Genomic DNA, 17,660 nt, shown 5'->3' with positions numbered 1-17,660 from the left:
TGGGGTACCCCTCAAGTGGATCTGTTCGCGACCGGTGTCAACCAGAAGTGCGAACTGTACTGCTCAAGGTAATTTCCCCCAAGAGGAGCTCTAGGAGACGAGTTCGTAGTGCACTGGCTATTTCCACTCCTTTTCGCGTTTCCTCCTGTCCCTGTGATTCCTCAAGTAATCGGAAGATTGAGAAAGTTCAGTAAAACCATGATCCCAATTGCCCCGGATTGGGCCAGGAGGACGTGTTACCCGGACCTTCTGGACATGTCCCTCTGCTCTCCAATACGTCTTCCACAAAGAGAGGACCTTCTCTCGCAAGAGGAAGGTCGGGCTCTCCATCTAGAGGACAAGACTCGCGCATGGTTTCTGAGAGGCTCAGATATAAGGATTGGGACCGCCCGGATGATGTAATGGAGATTTTGCTTTTGGCCAGAAGACCAGCAACAAAGTTCAGTAACTGGTGCAGGGATAAGAATGTGGATCCATTCATTTGTAATGCTCCAACAGTACTTTCTTTTCTCTTACACTTAGCCAATTTTTGGCTCCACGTTGGTACTATAAAGGGATATTTGGCAGCGCCATCTATCTTTAAGCGCTCCTCGGAAGAGGTGTCCTATTTTAAAATGCCTTTAGTCATTCAATTCTTGAAAGGGCTCACAAATGTATACCCTCCAACACCTTTTCAGGTGCCCATCTGGGATTTGAATCTAGTCTTAAAATTTCTCATGTGTGCCCCTTTCGAACCTTTACATTCTTGCCCATTATGACTTCACTCTTAAAACAATTCTGTTGGTGGCTATAACATCAGCCCGCGGTTTAAGTGAGTTGCAGGCACTGTCCTGTAAACCTCCTCACCATTTTCCATAAGGACAGGTTATTCTAAAAGTCAAACCATCTTTCTTGCCTAAAATAGTTTCTGATTTTCATCTGTCACAAAAAATGACCTTACCTTCTTTTTATCCTCCTCCTCCTCACGCTAGTAAGGAAGAGGAAAGTTTGCATAGACTGGACCCCAAAAGGGGTCTCGGTTTCTAAATTTCCAGATTGGCAAATCTTGGACAATGTGACCAACTACTTGTTGGGTATACTGGACACAAATTGGGACCTGGAGTGTCTAAAAAAAAACCTATTGAGATGGATAATTCTAGTAATCTCTGAATGCTATAAATTGGCTGGAAAAGAGCCTCCAGGTGGATTAAAGGCTCATTCAACTAGAGGTATGGCAACTTCCACGGGTATTCAGAGGGGTGTCCCGGTGCAGGATATTTGTGCTACGGCAACTGGTCGTTAATGCACACCTTTCTGAAGCACTACTGATTGGATTCCACTTCATATCAAGGAGGACTATTTGCAAAAGCTGTCCTTCATGCAGTCCAACTAAAATATCTAGTACTCCCACCAAATTTACCACTGCTATGGGAGTCTATCATAAGATGAGGAATACGTGGGAGGAACATCCAATCGAAAGAATGTTAGTTGGTAAGTAACTTGTTCTTTGCACATCCCAGTTCAGAATACTGTTAGGGCAATGTTTGAAGTATGTGCCAACGTTTTGTGAAAAATGGTGGAAAATCCTCTGCAATAGAAAGTTTATGTAGTGCAAAGCTTGGCAGAAGGAATTGCAAGTTGGCAGTCAGAGGCACCTTCCTTAAATTGTATTTGTTAAAAACTAGACCTTCACTGATGCCAGGTCCCGTGGGCTGGAAGTTGTGTTAACATAGAGCCAGAAGGGTTAGTTTGGAATTATTGTCTTTACCACAAGACTATTGTGCAGCTAAGAGCGCCACTATTTCACCATCGAAAGTGAGCAGTTGACTGCATGCTGGGCAATGTGACACTTCTGTAAACTCAAAATTGTGCAGACCCATACATCTGCGCAACATTTGCAAACACTGGTGCATGTATTCACTAGAAGTGGTCGATCTAAAGCATCTCTACACATCAGCAAATGTTTGCAGGATCTGTTGGCCTACAATACTGTGGCATCACAACTATAGACCATGTTTTCTGGACTTGAAACCAAAGAGGCAGCTAGGAACCACTGCTCACAGAAGCCTGACAACACAGAACAGGGTGCAGTAAAGGCTGGGAGAGGAATCCCCAGGACTGGTGGGGAAGGCAAGTGGTTTGCTGTGCAGGGCTAGAAGTGGGGGGGGGGTAGGAGAACAGGAAAAAAGGATTCTGGTTGGGCGGGACAGGAGGGAGTAGGCTTAAATGAAAACACAAATCAGTGCAGCCAGTAGGTGAGGGATGGTAATTGGATGGCACATGTTTTTAGTTTGAGATTTGGGGTGACAAACTCCCAACCACCCCCTTCCAATGAAGTGAGGTTTGTATGGACATTTGTGGCCGGTTTGAGGCAGCTCCGAGGTGGGCAGTAAAAACGGCTTTTTTCAGAGCAACATTAAATAGTTGACAATAGGGATGTAACGGTACAACGGTATACCGTTAAAGATACCGTGAACCACTTAATTGAACAATAATAACCGTCACATTGTTTATACCGTTCATACCGTAAAGTGTGCATTTCAATCTGATTTGGAAAGGCTGCAATAAGCAAGTGCTGTGCAGTCTTGGTCTTGCACTGTTGGATGTGCCGTCTGCCAAGTAGTTTCAGTTGGAGCAGTTTTTAATGCCATTCCATAAACCACACGTGCCTGACACAAAATCAATATGTTAGCAATAGGAATAATAGATACAGTGCCAAGAAGGAAAAGGGTTTACTTTGGGTTGGCGGCTTTGTGGTTTATATATTTATAATGGATAATGTTCTCTAAACATATGGCAATGGGGGATTTCCCTGGTTCTATCATTGAATTTACATATAATAAGTCATACTGCGAAATTCACTAATCTATGTGGGTATTCCCTGCTGCCATACCAAAGGGTAACATGTCTGTGATTACTGAACACCTTTTGGCCCGCAAGTAAACTAAAGGCTGTAACGTAAAGAGTGTGTGTGTATATGTATATGCGCACAAGCGTATACTACCATCAGCCTCCATTGATCGGTGGCATGCAGGTTATCAAGATGGCAACATGTTCATCTTCACCAGTAGCCAGTGGGGGAGCATAAAGCCTAAATGACCACTTAAGAAAAGCTATTCAGTTTGCTTTGCCAGTTGCAGCAGGGCTCCCCCCCCCCCTCCTCCTCTCCACACGTGTGTTTGTGTTTGGTGGAAGCAAGGCATTTCATTGGAAAGTATGTTGAAAAGCCCAATTCTGGCTCTGGGTGCCTGGTTTTGTTTGTGATGCTAAATCTGTCAATTTATGACCTTTTAGAAAATATTTGTTAAGATTATTTAACTCCACCTGCTATACCGTCATTTGGCAAGAAGGTTATCGTACCGTCATAAAACTAATACCGTGACACCCCTAGTTGATAAATACACATAGAACCCACTTTGCTGCACTATATTCCAGAAGACGAGAACAAGTGTTTTCTTTTTATTTTTTTTTCTTCTGTCCCTGACTGGTGGGGGGGGTTGGTGAGGAAACGTGGGACAATGTGAACTATGACTAGTGTGCTGTAATGGAATGAACCATGTTGGCTAGACACCGCTAGTCGCAAAGATGACTAGTTAGTGGAAGGTTTGAAGGTTTAACTGGCTCGTATCGAGAAAGGCCCCATAGAGGTGGTGAACCATTGGCAATGAGCTGGAGGACTTCAGGCAAGTCGTTTGCGGATATTCCTTCTGGGGTTGTGCATGGTAGTAGACTGGTTCCACTGGTGGCTCTGAGGAAAAGGGTTCATTGACCTCGCACATGAAAGGTAGCTTGGATGCAACCTGAAAAACGCTGCCTGAGAAGGCTGCTGTGGATGAAATTGTGCCCCTTGTCAGGAGAGCGATGAATCGAAATTAGGTGTGTACACCTCGTGTAAGTTCCTGAAAGAGTCTGGGACAAATTGGCAGCGGATTCAGTGGGTCATTTGAAACCCTTGGACCGCTTCCAGTGGTGGTGAATTATTCCTCCAAGTGGATTAAGTGGGAGGCATAAATGCAATGACTGAAAAAATGTCACGGTCAGGAGGATAATCTTAGTCAATGACTGGTAACTTGTTTTTGTTCCCAGCAAATGCCTGATGTTGTGGTTGGTCTGCACATTGAACACCACATGACCTTAAAAGGGCTTGTGGCGTAAGGCTTCTGAACTGTAGATGTTCAGCTGGTGAGGGCCAGGTCCTTAAATTAAACTTGTTCTGAGGCAAGTTCACCCCGCACTGTATCACTGGAGTGGAGCCCTTGGCTCTCAGGAGTAGAAAGCTAGTACTGGCATGGGTTTGTAACCGGCTGTGAAGAGGTAGACTTGGACATATAGTCCTTGCGAGATTGAGGCAGAAGTAGAAGTCCTGTTTTGAGAAGAGTAAGAGGGTAAAAATGGGACATTTGGAGATTTGGAAACAGCTAGAGTGTGGTCTCTCTAGTGAATGTCCAGGATCACCTGGCAGAGGGTTCATTGGTGAAATCGCAGCGATCACCTGGTGGGAAGATTAATAGTCCACTGCAGAACTTTGGGCAGGACAGAAAGTGGTCATGTAAAAGTATCCTTTGTTTACTCCTGCCAAGTTCAGGTGTTATGTAGTGGTCCCCTTTTCTCCCTCTGCCTTTTTGCCTTTTCTGGCTAGTAAGGGAGGGAGATGTAATGCTTAAGGCACCAAGCTATTTTTTTTCTGTCTCATCTTTCTAATACTCTTCTCAAAAGTGGAACGTTCCGTTCCTGGAGCTCAAAACCAATCGGTGGGCAAGTCTTTATTTTCTAATCCCTACTCCCTTCCAAGCCTCAGTTTGGAATTATTTCTTTACTTGGCCTTTAACACTTTTTGTAAAGTACCAGTAATAGATTCAAAACTGTATTGTGTTGGATCTGTAGCAGATTCTTGGGCTCCAGCGTGGAGTTAAAACATGGGATATATTCATACACCCAATGTTTAAGTTAAAACAATTCATATAGCGCAGCTTACATCCAGGGACATCATGGCGCTACGGAAATCCGGAGAAAAACAGAGTTCAATGATTACTGGAATAAGGTTTTGAGATGGTGCCGAAAAGGGCAAGTTGTTTAACTTCATGAAGATTAAAAGGAAGCTTTTTCCCTATTTGAGCAGCCGCAAAAGAGCAAGTTTGGCTGCCTTTTCTCGCTCTCTAGGTACTGATATCCGCAAGGCCAAAGAACCGTGCGGTCGAGCAGGCACGTAGCGTCCAAACTTTAGCTGCGGGTAGTCTGTGCCTTACACTCAACGTGCTACTGGGAGCCAATGAATGCTTCTCAGCCCAGGCGCAATATGATCGTGGGAGGAGAGCCCAAGGACGGCCAGTGCTGCCTTGTTTTGTAACACCTGCAACTGAACCAGTAGAAAAGCTGGCTGAGACAACTAAAGTGCATTGCAGTAGTCCAGTGTTTTCAGAATCAGTGAAGCCAGCACAGGTGCCTGTAGAGAAGTAGAAATGAGAGCAAATAACGCAAAGCAGAGTTTGAAGTGGCCTTGCTGACACTGGACTAACCTGCGCCTCCATGGAGAAGGGGGGGGGGCTGATATTTTAGCACCAATGTTGTTCACCGCTAACGCTGGCTGAGGAAAAGGGCCTAGGGATGGAGGCCAGTTATCTGGCATCCAAAGGGAAGCTGCAGATGGAGGGCCGATAATCAAAACCTCTGTTTTTCGCTGTTCAATGTGTGCCAATTCTGGTGCATCAGTCCCCAACAGACTTTATACAGTTGTTGCATTTGACAGCCCCACAGGGGCCCCACAGTTTCAGCGGAATTATGATCTGCGTACATATGACTAGGCAGACCAAATGATTGAATAAAATGAGCAAGAGGCTAGACGTATATGTTGAAAAGAATGGGCGGGAGTGCAGAGCCCTGGGTTACACCCCAAGTGAGCGTACAAGGGGGTGAGGTGAAAGGATGTAAAGAGACAGTTTGTGAATGGTCAGCCAAAAAAGACCCAAACCACTCCAGCGCCATGCCAGAAATGCCAGCCACTGACAATCTGCGAAGCAAGATGGCATGATCCATTGCATCGAAGGTGGCTGACGGGTCTAATCTAATCAGCACACCTCTTCCACCCAGATCAGCCAGCCTCGTAAGTACGTCCATGACTGAAACCACAACCGATTTGGTTTCCTTGACCAGTCCTAAAGCACAACTGGAATGGTCTGAAAAAAGAGCTTTAAAAAAAATCAAGCTTAAGCATAGGTGTAACTATAGATTCCATGATCTTCCTTAAATAGGAAAGAGGACCAGGTGGGAGTAAAGTATCAAGTGAAACCTTTTTTAGGAGTGGGATCACCATAAAGTGCTTAAGAGGAGCAGGAATGGAACTAGAAAGAAAAGATTATCAGCCGAGGCAACAAGGGGGCAATGTCGGGTATCGCTTGTTTCAAAACTACAGGAGGGATTCAGTCTGGAGGAGAAGAGGACTTGCGGTATAGAGTAGCTTGGATAATGTTGTCCGAGTCCACTAAGCTTTCAACAGAGTGGACGGACAGAAACTGTGGTCCAAATTAAGGACCTGGCACTGTCCAGAAGGAATCTTGGAACCTATAATCAACCTGCATTCAAACACCAGCATCACAGTTCGCCTAAACCACCAAGGCCTCATTTCGAATCCAATACCAACGTTCCGCGGAGTGAAGCAAGCCAAGTCCCTTGGCACCGGCCCTGTTTATATCCTTTGAATGAAAATTCTCTTGTAACAATCTTAATGATTATAAACAAGTAAATAAAAAAATGTAAAACATTTTTAAAATGTTGTCCGAGCCCACTATAGGAAAGGCAGACCATGATGAGAGATTAGTAGAAACTGCAATTTGAGCAGCGCTATCGGTATGCAAGCTGGGTGATGTCAATATGGTCTGGCGAATGAGATTAATTTTGCTGACAAAGAAAATGTATGAGATTGGGTAGGAGGAGTATTACTAGGAGAGAGTGTGACTGATGGACTTAACAATCTTGAAGAGTTCTCTGGGATGGTTAAGGGCGTATGTAATTTGGCCATAAAAGTAGGAGCATTTAGTTTCTACAATGTCATGTTGATGGATACGAGTCGCCCTCCGAAATGTGACCCGGGAGTAGAGTAGTCAATCTGCCATTTCCTTTTGGCTTGCCTGCAGAGCAAACAAAGCTCTGCCAAATGGGGAGAGAACCATGGTTCTGGTTAGATGGCTTTAATGTAGCCAAAAGATCTTCAAAGATAATAAGAGCAGATAACAATTGAGACAAATTGGTATTTCCTCAATCACAAAGCTAGAACGCCTTAGCAGAGATGGTAGTAGGACAAAGGGCAGTCCATCTTTGCCTAAGTGATGAAGGTTGAGTAAAACGAGGAGGGGGCGGGGGGGAAAAAAATTAATAAAAAAAAGGAAACACAAAATGGTCTGCCCACAAAACCGTATATAGAGCTCACAAAATCTATTAGTCCACTAGCATTGGTGAATAGTTTTTATGAAGGGCGAGCACCATTTGCAAGATACTTAACCTTGCTGGCGAGTATGGTGATGTTCAAAGCTTATTTTGCATTTAATGCAAACATACTTTGCAGAAACTGTCAAATGCAAGTATGACTGTGCATGCTTGGCAGCATTGCCCCAAATATGAAGTGCTTATGGCGACATGCACCATTTTACAAAAAGCACTAGTAAATATATTGTCACCAGCCACCTTTTGGGCGAGTGCATTTTTCTGAGGTTGAGTATGTAAAGTAAGGAACTCGCCCTGCAGGTCTAGCAGGATTTTTAAAAATGCAATGGCAAGGCCATGCTTAGTGCATTTGCGCGTTATCCGTTTTAAAACTGCTTTTAGGTATTTGGTTTTATAATGTGCATTATTAGAGTTGAATTTGCCAGCATTTAGCCAGTTAGCTTCCAGAACTAGATTTGTGCTTAATCCAAACTTTCTTGAACAGTATGAGTTAAAACAGAGGCTCCCTTTACTCTGCACATACTAATAGCTAGCCCGAGACTACAATCCCCAGTAGGATTGTAGTCAGGAAGTGCTCATCTTGTGAAACCGAGCGCGAACGCGCCAGCGCTGACTGGCTCAGCCAGTCTGTGTCAGTCCGTGTCGGACAACGAACTAGGCGGAGTGCTGTTTCCTCACATCATATTGCTGTGCTTCTAATAGCTCAGTATGGTTGTGCTTGAAGTTCAGGGCAATTGACAATTGAGGATGCAAGAGACAAGGCCTCGGCTCGCGAATCTTCTGTTCGACTGATATCACAGAGGAACAACTGTAAGAGCTCTGAGGCTTCTTCCCATGTTATTGTACCGTCTACTTTGTCTCCTTATACGGGCAGTACTGACCAAGGAATTAGCTTGGACCCAACATGCTTCCACTCAGGGGAAAGTGAACGACCTCACCAGGCTCTAGACCTTGACCACTACACGCCTTTGCCTATTATGGCTAGCGTAAGGGAAGGTCCCTATTCTACTAAACTGGATCAGGTTGCTATTGCACATGTTCAGTATGAGAACGAATACTCTAGGGATCAGGAGCTCGTAAGACATGCGTAGAGTCGTACCGCTACATCACTTAGCTTGTGTTTTGCTTAATGACCGTTCTATGATAACATTCAGTGGAAATAGCAGCTCATATTGAAGAGCACAATATTGACATTTGCGCACTCACAGAAACCTGGTCTCACAGTGCTGCCGGCCCCTCCCTCAATTTGGCAATTCCGACAGGCTACTCTGATGAGAGCAGATAGGCCCATTGGGAGAGGGGGTGGAGTGGCACTGATTTATAAATCTCATATTACTATTTGGGGGAAAACAGTAAACATTATTGAAGGCATCGAATCTTTACAGATTAAGATCAGTGTCAATGCTGAGGCTACTCTTAATGTATTGTTAATATACAGGCCTCCATCCCATTACGCAGATTTTATCATTGCCTTATCCAATCACTTGGTGGCATGCTTGAAACCCCTCTCAAGCTTTGTTATGGGTGATCTTAAATACTGGCTTGGTCATCAGGATGACCATAAAGGATTAGATCTGGAGTCTGCCATGGATTCTTTGGGTCTCGTACAATATAATCGCCACCCATCACATCATCGCGGACACACGCTTGACTGGCTTGCAGCAACTAATGTGGCTATAACAGATCTCACCACTACTGCATGTCCGTGTTCGGATCATTATTTTGTTAGTTTTGGCATTTGTGCTGCTTTTCCAGTCAAACACAAAAGCAAAGTCTTACCACCCATAAAAAGCCATAATCCTAAATTACTTACTCTGGAAAAAATGTCCCCCCTGGTCACTCACTTAACCAGCACTCAGTCCACAGACTTAGCCCAGGAGCTTGCTTATAGCTCTTACTGAGTCCTTTACGGATAATACTAATCGGCTAGCCCCTGAGAAACTGAGACGAAATTAGTCCCATCGAATAAATCTTGGTAGACCCCTGTATTACGCAAACTTAGTGTTAATGTGCAAACAATATTATAATTGGAAAATGAACCAATCTCCGGACTTGCTTCTTGCTTTTCAAGAAGCGGCCAGATCTTTCAAAGCCGCCATAATGGAGGCTAAGAAAACTTCCTTTAATGACAGGATAGTTGCAGCCAAATCAGAAACTATAGAGCTATTTAAAATTCTTAAAGAGCAAGAATCAACACCTGCATCTGAGGTAGATGAAGTGGTGAAAGACAAAGCCTGGCATCAGGCTAGTCGGGATGCGAACTAGGTCATCAAAGCTAATATTACCCTGAAAAAGGCTAATACATCTATGAAGGGTGGCGTCATGAATGGTTGTGAAACAACCAGATGTCCTACGATTCCCGAATTTTTATTTACTGACATCACTTTGGCAGAGTTGACGGATGTGGTGAATCTGCTTAAAACAACTAGCTGTAAGGGTGGTCCTCTGCGATTATCATCAAAACATGTTCTCCCTCCTTGTTGGAGGCAATACTTCAGTTCGTGAACGCCTCCTTCATAGATAACTTTGTGCCTGATGTTCTTGAGCGTTCTTGGGTGACTCCTTTGTTGAAAAAAAATCAGGACTCCCTGAAGGGGATCCATTAAACTACAGGCCCATAACTAACTCATATTTTTTGAAGATACTGGATAGGGTATCTTACAAGCAGATAGCCAAGCATATCGAAAGCTATCCTATTTTAAACTGCCGACAATCAGGTTTCAGAACTGGGCACAGCAAGGAAACCGCCCTATTGGAACTTAAATCTAGGCTGCTTTCTAATATTGACAAGGGAGAGGCCACCATGCTTATGGTGCTGGACCTCTCGGCCGCATTCGACCTGGTTGACCACACTTTGTTGGTCACCACGCTTGAACAAGTAGCAGCATTTTCTTCCAAAGCCTCTCAGTGGGTAGCCTCCTTTTTGCGGAATCGGGTCAGCTGTGTTAGCTCAGAAATTGCAGAGGCAGCAATGGCACAGATTGAATATGGAGTCCCCCAGGGAGCAAGTCTCTCGACCTGTTTCTACAAGATTTTCAATGTTCCCTCCTTTACCATGCTTGAGCAGGAAGATATCTGGTTCAACAATTTTGCAGATGATACGCAATGTATCATCCCATTGACTGGTGATCATGTACGAGATGAAGAGCGCATCAATAAAGCATATACATGCATGGAAAATTGGAAGTTTCGGAATGGCCTCGCACTGAATGGAGCAAAAACCGAACTCGTGATTGTGAGATCCCCATTCGGATTTCTAAACTGGACATTAGGTACAGAAACTTCCAGCTCGGTGAAGTTAAGATTGACACACTGAAGATCAAGTCCCTAGGGGTGATCCTGGACCAGCACCTCTCCATGAAAGCCCATGTGAGGAGTGTGGTTTCCAGAGCTGCTTATTACTTAAAACTGTTGCACATCTTAGACCCATGATCTCACAGACCAATTCAGAAACACTGGCCTGAGCCATAGTGGGATCCAAAATGGATTGTTGCAGCTTGCTGACTGGCATCAGCAAAACTGAAATAACGCGACTCCAGATCATCCAAAATGGAGCAGTGCGGATGGTTACAGGTCTTGCTAGACGGGACCATGTTGCACCAGCTAGAAGATAATTGCACTGGCTGCATGTAGAGTTGAGAATTCGATCTCGTCTCCTCTCCTATTACTTTCAGGAGTCTCCTGGGGATCATGCCCTGTTACTTGAATGAACTTCTTATTCCTTAGGACACTCCCCGGTCTCTCGGATCCAATGACACTAAGTCTCATCCCAAGAAGTAATTCTAAAAAGGCTGAAAAAGGAGCTTTTGTTATTGCCGCCCCGGCAGCATAAAATTGCCTGCCGCTTGACCTAAGGCTGGAAACTAAACTTGAGCACTGTTTGATTAAATCTCTTCTGAATCAACCCTGGCCACTCTCCTGACTTTCTTTAGATTTGTTTCTCTGTTGTCTTTATTTGCCTTATCTGCGCCATCATGCCTATGGGCTCATTGCTGCGCATTATACGTTAATTAAACTAAACTGCTTATAGGAAGGGAAAGTGGTGAGCCTGTTTCCCTGTATGAGTAGGGCCAGAGATTTGCTGCAGAGGATCTAAATCGTTTGACTGCAGGACACTTTCAATATTAACAGGTGTCCTTTTTAAAGACGGCAGGTTAAAATCGCCGAATCAGTGTGCCAGTGTTTAAGGCAAGCAGCAAGATCTAAGAACAAAGAGCAAAAAGCCCCACCCATCCTGGGGTTGGTGGACGATAGACCAACAGTGCATACAGTGTGGGTGAGTGACAGGATGAGACGTACAAGCAATGCCTCCATTAGAACATCATGCTGGAACGTAAGTAAAGTGCACAACAATGTTGCTTGAAAAAACAGCTACACCGCCACCTGGATGGTCCGAGTTTGTAAATGTGCAAAATACCGTAATCAGACGATATGGCCAAACATGTATTTATATATTGTTTGGATGGGCTGGTAATGTAAGCTGCTACTAAACCAAAGTAACATGTATTCAGCAGCCGGTCACTGGGCTTGTAACGGCAGTCTGTTTTTCACCTTCATTGGCAGGGACTGACCTGACTATGGTAACCGGCACAAGTAACTGGCTTGCCTGCTGTGAAATGTTTCTCTAGGGGTCAGACAAGACCATCTTTTTGGTGAATGACCTTCGATAACCCAGGTCTTCGTCTTGACTTTTGTCCACAGTGTGTTTAACTGTAAACTTGCATTCGTATATTTAAAAAGATACTCTTGTGGTCACTAGTAACTGGATTGCAGATTAAGTATAGCCAATATTGAAAAAGCAAGAAAAGCTTTTAAGAAAAACCATAGTTAATAGTGTAGAAGTAAGCTGGGACATCGTCACTGCTGTAATCCTATGCTAAAACATTACTATGGATTTAGTTGGACCGAACACTGGGAGAGGCTGACAAAATGTAGTACCACAGCAATCTATGCATTAACGTCTCGAGTCAGAGGCACCTGTATAAGCAACCACAATTACTATCACCAGAGATAATCGGAGTATAATTAGTATTTGGGTATACACCATGTTTATCCGGGTTCCTTCACATTTAGTGACTTACTTATGCATGTTGGCACTATATATACCACATCATGCTCTTGGTTAATAGTTAAGGCTATCACAATTGTCCAAACTGTAAAACTGGGAAAAGAACCTTTTGCCACAGTTTCCTTCCATTTTGCCATAAGAGTTAAATGCCTGGAAAGCTCAATTAAATAACTGGGAAATTGCCTTTAAATTTTAATTAAATATTTGCGGTGGCGCCTCTTCATGCTCCTCATGGTTGATTTGTTTCTCACATTGTAATGTTTCCAATAAGCTGTAGTAATTGTTTAAGTGTAATAGTTAAGTCATCATTAGTTACATCTACGACAGTTTTTGTGATCTATACTAGCTAAAAGATGTATGAAGTTTGTGACATAAGGGAACATGCAGTGATAAGAAACTGCTGAAAACAAATGTTAGCGGCTATATTTGATTTATTTACACCTTAACAGTTTGGCTTTATTGTATTTCTGGCTTAATATAAGATTTATTACAGCTTCCTTCGCCAGAGCAACTCCAGTGAAGAGGTCCTTGTTGCCTTTTTGTGCACAGAAAACACACGGAAGACAAATGAAGTCCATTCGCCAGCCTGAGATCTAGGACCTTTGCAGGCTCCAACTGCCGTCCTCCCCCTGTTTGGAATCATCCCCATGAGTGGTATTCGAGAACCAAAATTACATGTATACGGGAGACTAGATCTACACATGGCAATGCACGAATGGAAGAGCAATGTTTAGACAACATCGAGTACTTTCTTAAGAGAATACATTCTTAATTGAAGCAGAAATTGACTAATGTTAATATAGCATGCATGGGCTGCTTTGACTTCTACAAAAACTGATCGGTATTCATGTAACTGTTATTTGGACTCCGTTTTGGCCATCAGTTCTTGGACAACCTATGCAGGCCGATTAAGTTAACATACGAAGGGAATTGGTACACATTGTTGAATCACAATGTTGCTACTTTTGGAGAGCATAGTGAATTTGGTGGATTTTCTTTGAATGTCAGATTTTCCTAATTTAGCAGTTCTGGCCTCGATCAAACAGTTGCCACAAGGTACAAACGCCTCCCTTCCTCTGGAGACTCCATTATCGATAAGTTTACATTTCTGAACATGGACAACAGAAAGCCATCTCAAATTTGCTGTCCCAGGAAGACTGCAGCTTACTTTGAATGACCATATTCCCCATTTCTCTTACGATAACTTTCACTTGTCACTCGGATGCCAAATGCAGTCAAATATTATTTCTAGCATCTTCCATTGTTTTTTACACTGTGTGGGCACCAGAGCTTGTGTGCAATAACATCTTTGTATTTCTTGTTACAGTAAAAGGTAATGATTTACCGTGCTATGAGCAAACCACCAGCATGAGGGTAGTGAGTATTCTTCCAATCTTTTAAATCCTGTTGCGCTTTTATTTTACTGTCGCTGCACCTCCTCCCCAAGTACAATTTTTCATGAGATGAATTCTCTAATGTTCTTGGGGGCCCAAAATTGAATAACACTCAATTTGACGTGAACGCTTAATTGATATCACATTCCATCGAATTTAGTCTGAATTGACATGTGAGGTGCTCCATAAATTTTTTAGCCATAATGAGTTCATTGTCAATGTTCTCTTTTTATATGCAAGGTCAGTTGAAAGCTTATGAAGGAAATGCCTTGCTATATTGGACTAGTCAAAATTGCAAAAAAAGTAGAGAGGATGTAAAGTATGCACACAATGCCATTTAAAACTAGAATAATCTCCCTTTCTAACAGTTTTATTGTCGGATCCGCTTCTATCAATTTTAAAACAGAGCCATTATGAAACTAATTTAAAATGCACAATGTCCATCGTTTCCCACTTCATTAGGTTTGGTTGAGTTTTAATATATCTATACGAAGTGTATTTAACAAACGGCCTTTTAGCAGTAACTATGTTGTCTCCTAATGAGAGTTGTAACAATCTCATTTCCTATCCCTAAATGTTTCTTACTTTTAATTGGGTTGGCTTCATGAAATCTATCTCTTCGAAAAAGGAGCAAATTAATGTATGTTTAAACTAGATTAACCTGAAAACAATTTTCATTTAATTTTTTTATCGTGAATTTAAAAAATACTCAATCGTTTTCATTCTTGGGCTAATTCTGAATTGGGTTATTACTGTTCAGATTAATCCTAAAATTAAGCATTTGTGTGCAAATTGTTGGTCGGTTTAAGGAAACATGGCGTTTTGTAATGGAAGCTGTAGTTGGAGTACATGCATTCATTACTTCATAACAAAGATGGCATTCACCCTTTCGTTACACTTTAACAAACTAATATTTTAGTTGCCTGCGTGAAGTGTTTTATGGCATCTAACTGCATCTCTTCCTTCCTTTTTGTCACCCTGCAGTGTTCTGTGCCAAGGTCTTTGTGGCTAGACTGCTCCAACCTGGCAGAGAGCATGTGCGCACTGAGATGCCCGCAGAGCATGCCCAGTGTCAGATGTCTCAAGGTGCCTTTCTTCTTTCTTGAAAATGTTATGCATATGTTAATTTGTGCAACGCATTCAATTGCCCTGTTACATTTTTGTTAGTAAGTCTGTTTGATGTTTTTTAGGCTGCACCATCTTTACTTTGGCCACTTAACTATTGATGTAGCAGCTCTGCAGTGGAAAGCATTTTTTAGGAGCAGGTGGACTCCACTTTTCTGTTCTAGTGCGTCTGTGCTTTCAGGCTTAGTATTTAACAAAGTTCCTACTTATGCATGGCCCCCTAATGCTTGATTTCTGTTTGTATTTGATTTTTTTTAAAAATGTAAAGTCAAAAGATATACAATATGCAGTGTATCATTGGTGTGCTTTAACTTTTATTAAACTGTTCACCAGTGATTATTTTTGTTTACAGGGCCTGGATTGCGTTTGTGCATGTATTGCTATTGTTTACTAGACGTTTTTTTGGAACCGTGTTTCCCAAAGAAAGTTGTGACTTAAAATGTTATTTATAAATGTGTTCATGCAACTGCTGATTACCTCATTCGTAGAAAAATTGTTTGTCTTAATACTGTATAATGTGGCTCTTCATGTGACTATGTATTTCTGACTTCCTCCAACAACATTGCTTTGTGCACCGTGAGCCCCATTCAATTTCCCGAGCCTTCTTGTGCACATGTGCCTCTCCAATGCTGAGTCGTGAAGTAACTTGTTCTGTGGGAGGCCTGGCTGCTTGAGGCAATTTTTGTGACCATTAACAGTTACTTGTGGGCCACGTGTAAATTGAGGTACTTGTTGCCTAATCTGCACATTTAGTGACACCCAGCCTACGTGCTATATTTGGGTGGGTTTGACGGGCAGTCTAGGCTTGCCATGCAGTTTGTATGCATGGCTCTCTTTTTGCATGTTATAATGCATGGCTGTATTTTGTGCATACTTTACATTTGAGAATCGGGTATAGGTGTGCATTACCTGGGCATATGATGACCTAATTGACACCTAGACCTACAAATGCAACGCCTTGCAGCTGGTGTATGATGGTTTAATGTTCAGCGTTGGAATAGGTTCTCCTAGTTGCAGGGTGCACAATTTGCACTAGCCATTGGCTAGTGAAATTTGATAGTTGCCGAGCATGAAATGGCGTGCTGTGCCTATATGTAGAATTGAGGTGATGAGTGACTTTTTGATGGCTGGTTAGTAGTTTACTACTTTAATTTTTGCCCCCTGCTAGTTGGTTTCCCTTAATGTCTTATACCTGGGCGCTCAGCCATAACTATCTAAAATAGTAAGATACTTCAAAGAAATCAAAGCAGGGAGTAGAAATACTCCCAACCGAAATTGGAAAACCTGTCCCCCAACTTTGAGCCACACAGCTCCATGGTAGTTTGTATTATAATAGTACATGCAGTGGCACAGGAAGAAACTCTGTACTTATTGCTTTATCTGAAGAGGTAAAACTTTTTGTTTGTGCATGAATAACTTGGTGCAAAATATTTATTACAAAACCTTTCTCTTTTACAGCAAAAAACTATTTAAACTTGTTTATTAAATTACTCCCTAAAAAAAAAAAAAAAGTGTACTCCAACTGTATAAAATCGAGTAAAATACTCCACTTCAAAATCTTATCTGAAGTACTGTCTCGGCATGTATAGGCAGTACTTTATATAGGAGGATTACCTGGCCGAATGATGGCACTACATTGCATGTTGTGAGAACCTGGTTACATGAAAGCAATGCTGGTGTTGAGGCTTGATGGCTGCTGGTTTCTGTGTCTGAGTCCATGGGTTTCTTCGCATACACGGAGTACAAAGAATAAATATGCAGTGGCTCGGGTGGGACAAGTGCGGTCAGTGAATCAAACTTCAAATTAGTGTAAATCGAATAGGGAAGACCATCTGTACCCTCGGGTGAAGTAAAATTGTGGCAGATGACGAGGGAAAGATACTTTAATAGTGGATGCATTCATAATCTTAACTGGTTAGATCTGTTAATGGAAAAGGTGATGGAGCAGCAATCTTAGCTGAAAAAATGGATTTAACAGTTTACTCCTAAAGAGAAATGTAGAAGCTTTTGAAAATAAGTTGCATGTTCGTCCATGTGCCGATCATGTTTGTTCTTGAGACACACCACTAACTCAACATAATGTTTTCTCTGTTCTTGCTCCGTGTTGGTTTGAACGATTACATCAGTGGTACTTGCAAAATATTGGGTGCTTTTTTTCCATGTATATATTGTTAAATTGATTTTTCAGATTCGCATACATGCTTAATCAACTGTTGGATCTTTCTGAATTAAAGAACTGATTAGAGCACAAATTCATCTGCTATAAAGGGTGCTTACTCCCCATCTCCTAAACTTTCACTGTGCTCAAGCACTGATCTACAAATTGTGTAAAATCGAATTAGGAAATGCAGCAAATTTGGTTAATTTCTCACTTTTATACTTGCTCGAGCTATTTTGTAAACTATACAAATACACCCAATGCGCTGGTTTTCATAGCTTTACCTTTTTGAATTTTTCTATACAACGACACTTGCATAATTGTATGAAAACGGAAAGCCTGCCTGCCTGTCTGTTGCTTGGTGGAGCTGACGCCTTGTTCGTTTTAACACTACTAAAGTCCACTGTACTTCGCACGGCCCTTATTGAATTTCCACTATTCAAAATGTCAAATCCAGCTGCTTAGTCGCTTATTGTCTCGGGTGCGTATTTTTTTCTGT

At 42.4% G+C, this 17,660-nt stretch overlaps 1 protein-coding gene across 3 annotated transcripts in view; it reads left to right on the top strand.

Annotated features, from left to right (window-relative positions):
- Positions 1–17,660, top strand: part of FBXW11 (F-box and WD repeat domain containing 11) — a 1,385,831-nt gene that overhangs the window by 87,293 nt on the left and 1,280,878 nt on the right. The window contains exons 1-2 of one of the 3 annotated variants that reach the window (XM_069654339.1): positions 13,838–13,861; positions 14,863–14,964. The exons of 1 other annotated variant lie outside the window; for it this stretch is intronic. In XM_069654339.1, coding sequence (XP_069510440.1) covers positions 13,853–13,861; positions 14,863–14,964 — 111 coding nt within the window. In that variant the 5' untranslated portion in view covers positions 13,838–13,852. Of the gene's footprint in view, positions 1–13,837; positions 13,862–14,862; positions 14,965–17,660 lie in introns of those variants that run through there. One more of the 3 variants, XM_069654341.1, reaches the window with a different exon arrangement.

The sequence above is a fragment of the Ambystoma mexicanum genome, chromosome 3q, assembly GCF_040938575.1.
Source record: "Ambystoma mexicanum isolate Mex_15411 chromosome 3q, UKY_AmexF1_1, whole genome shotgun sequence".
Classification (NCBI taxonomy): Eukaryota; Metazoa; Chordata; class Amphibia; order Caudata; family Ambystomatidae; genus Ambystoma; species Ambystoma mexicanum.
This window is presented reverse-complemented; position numbering and strand designations above follow the sequence as displayed.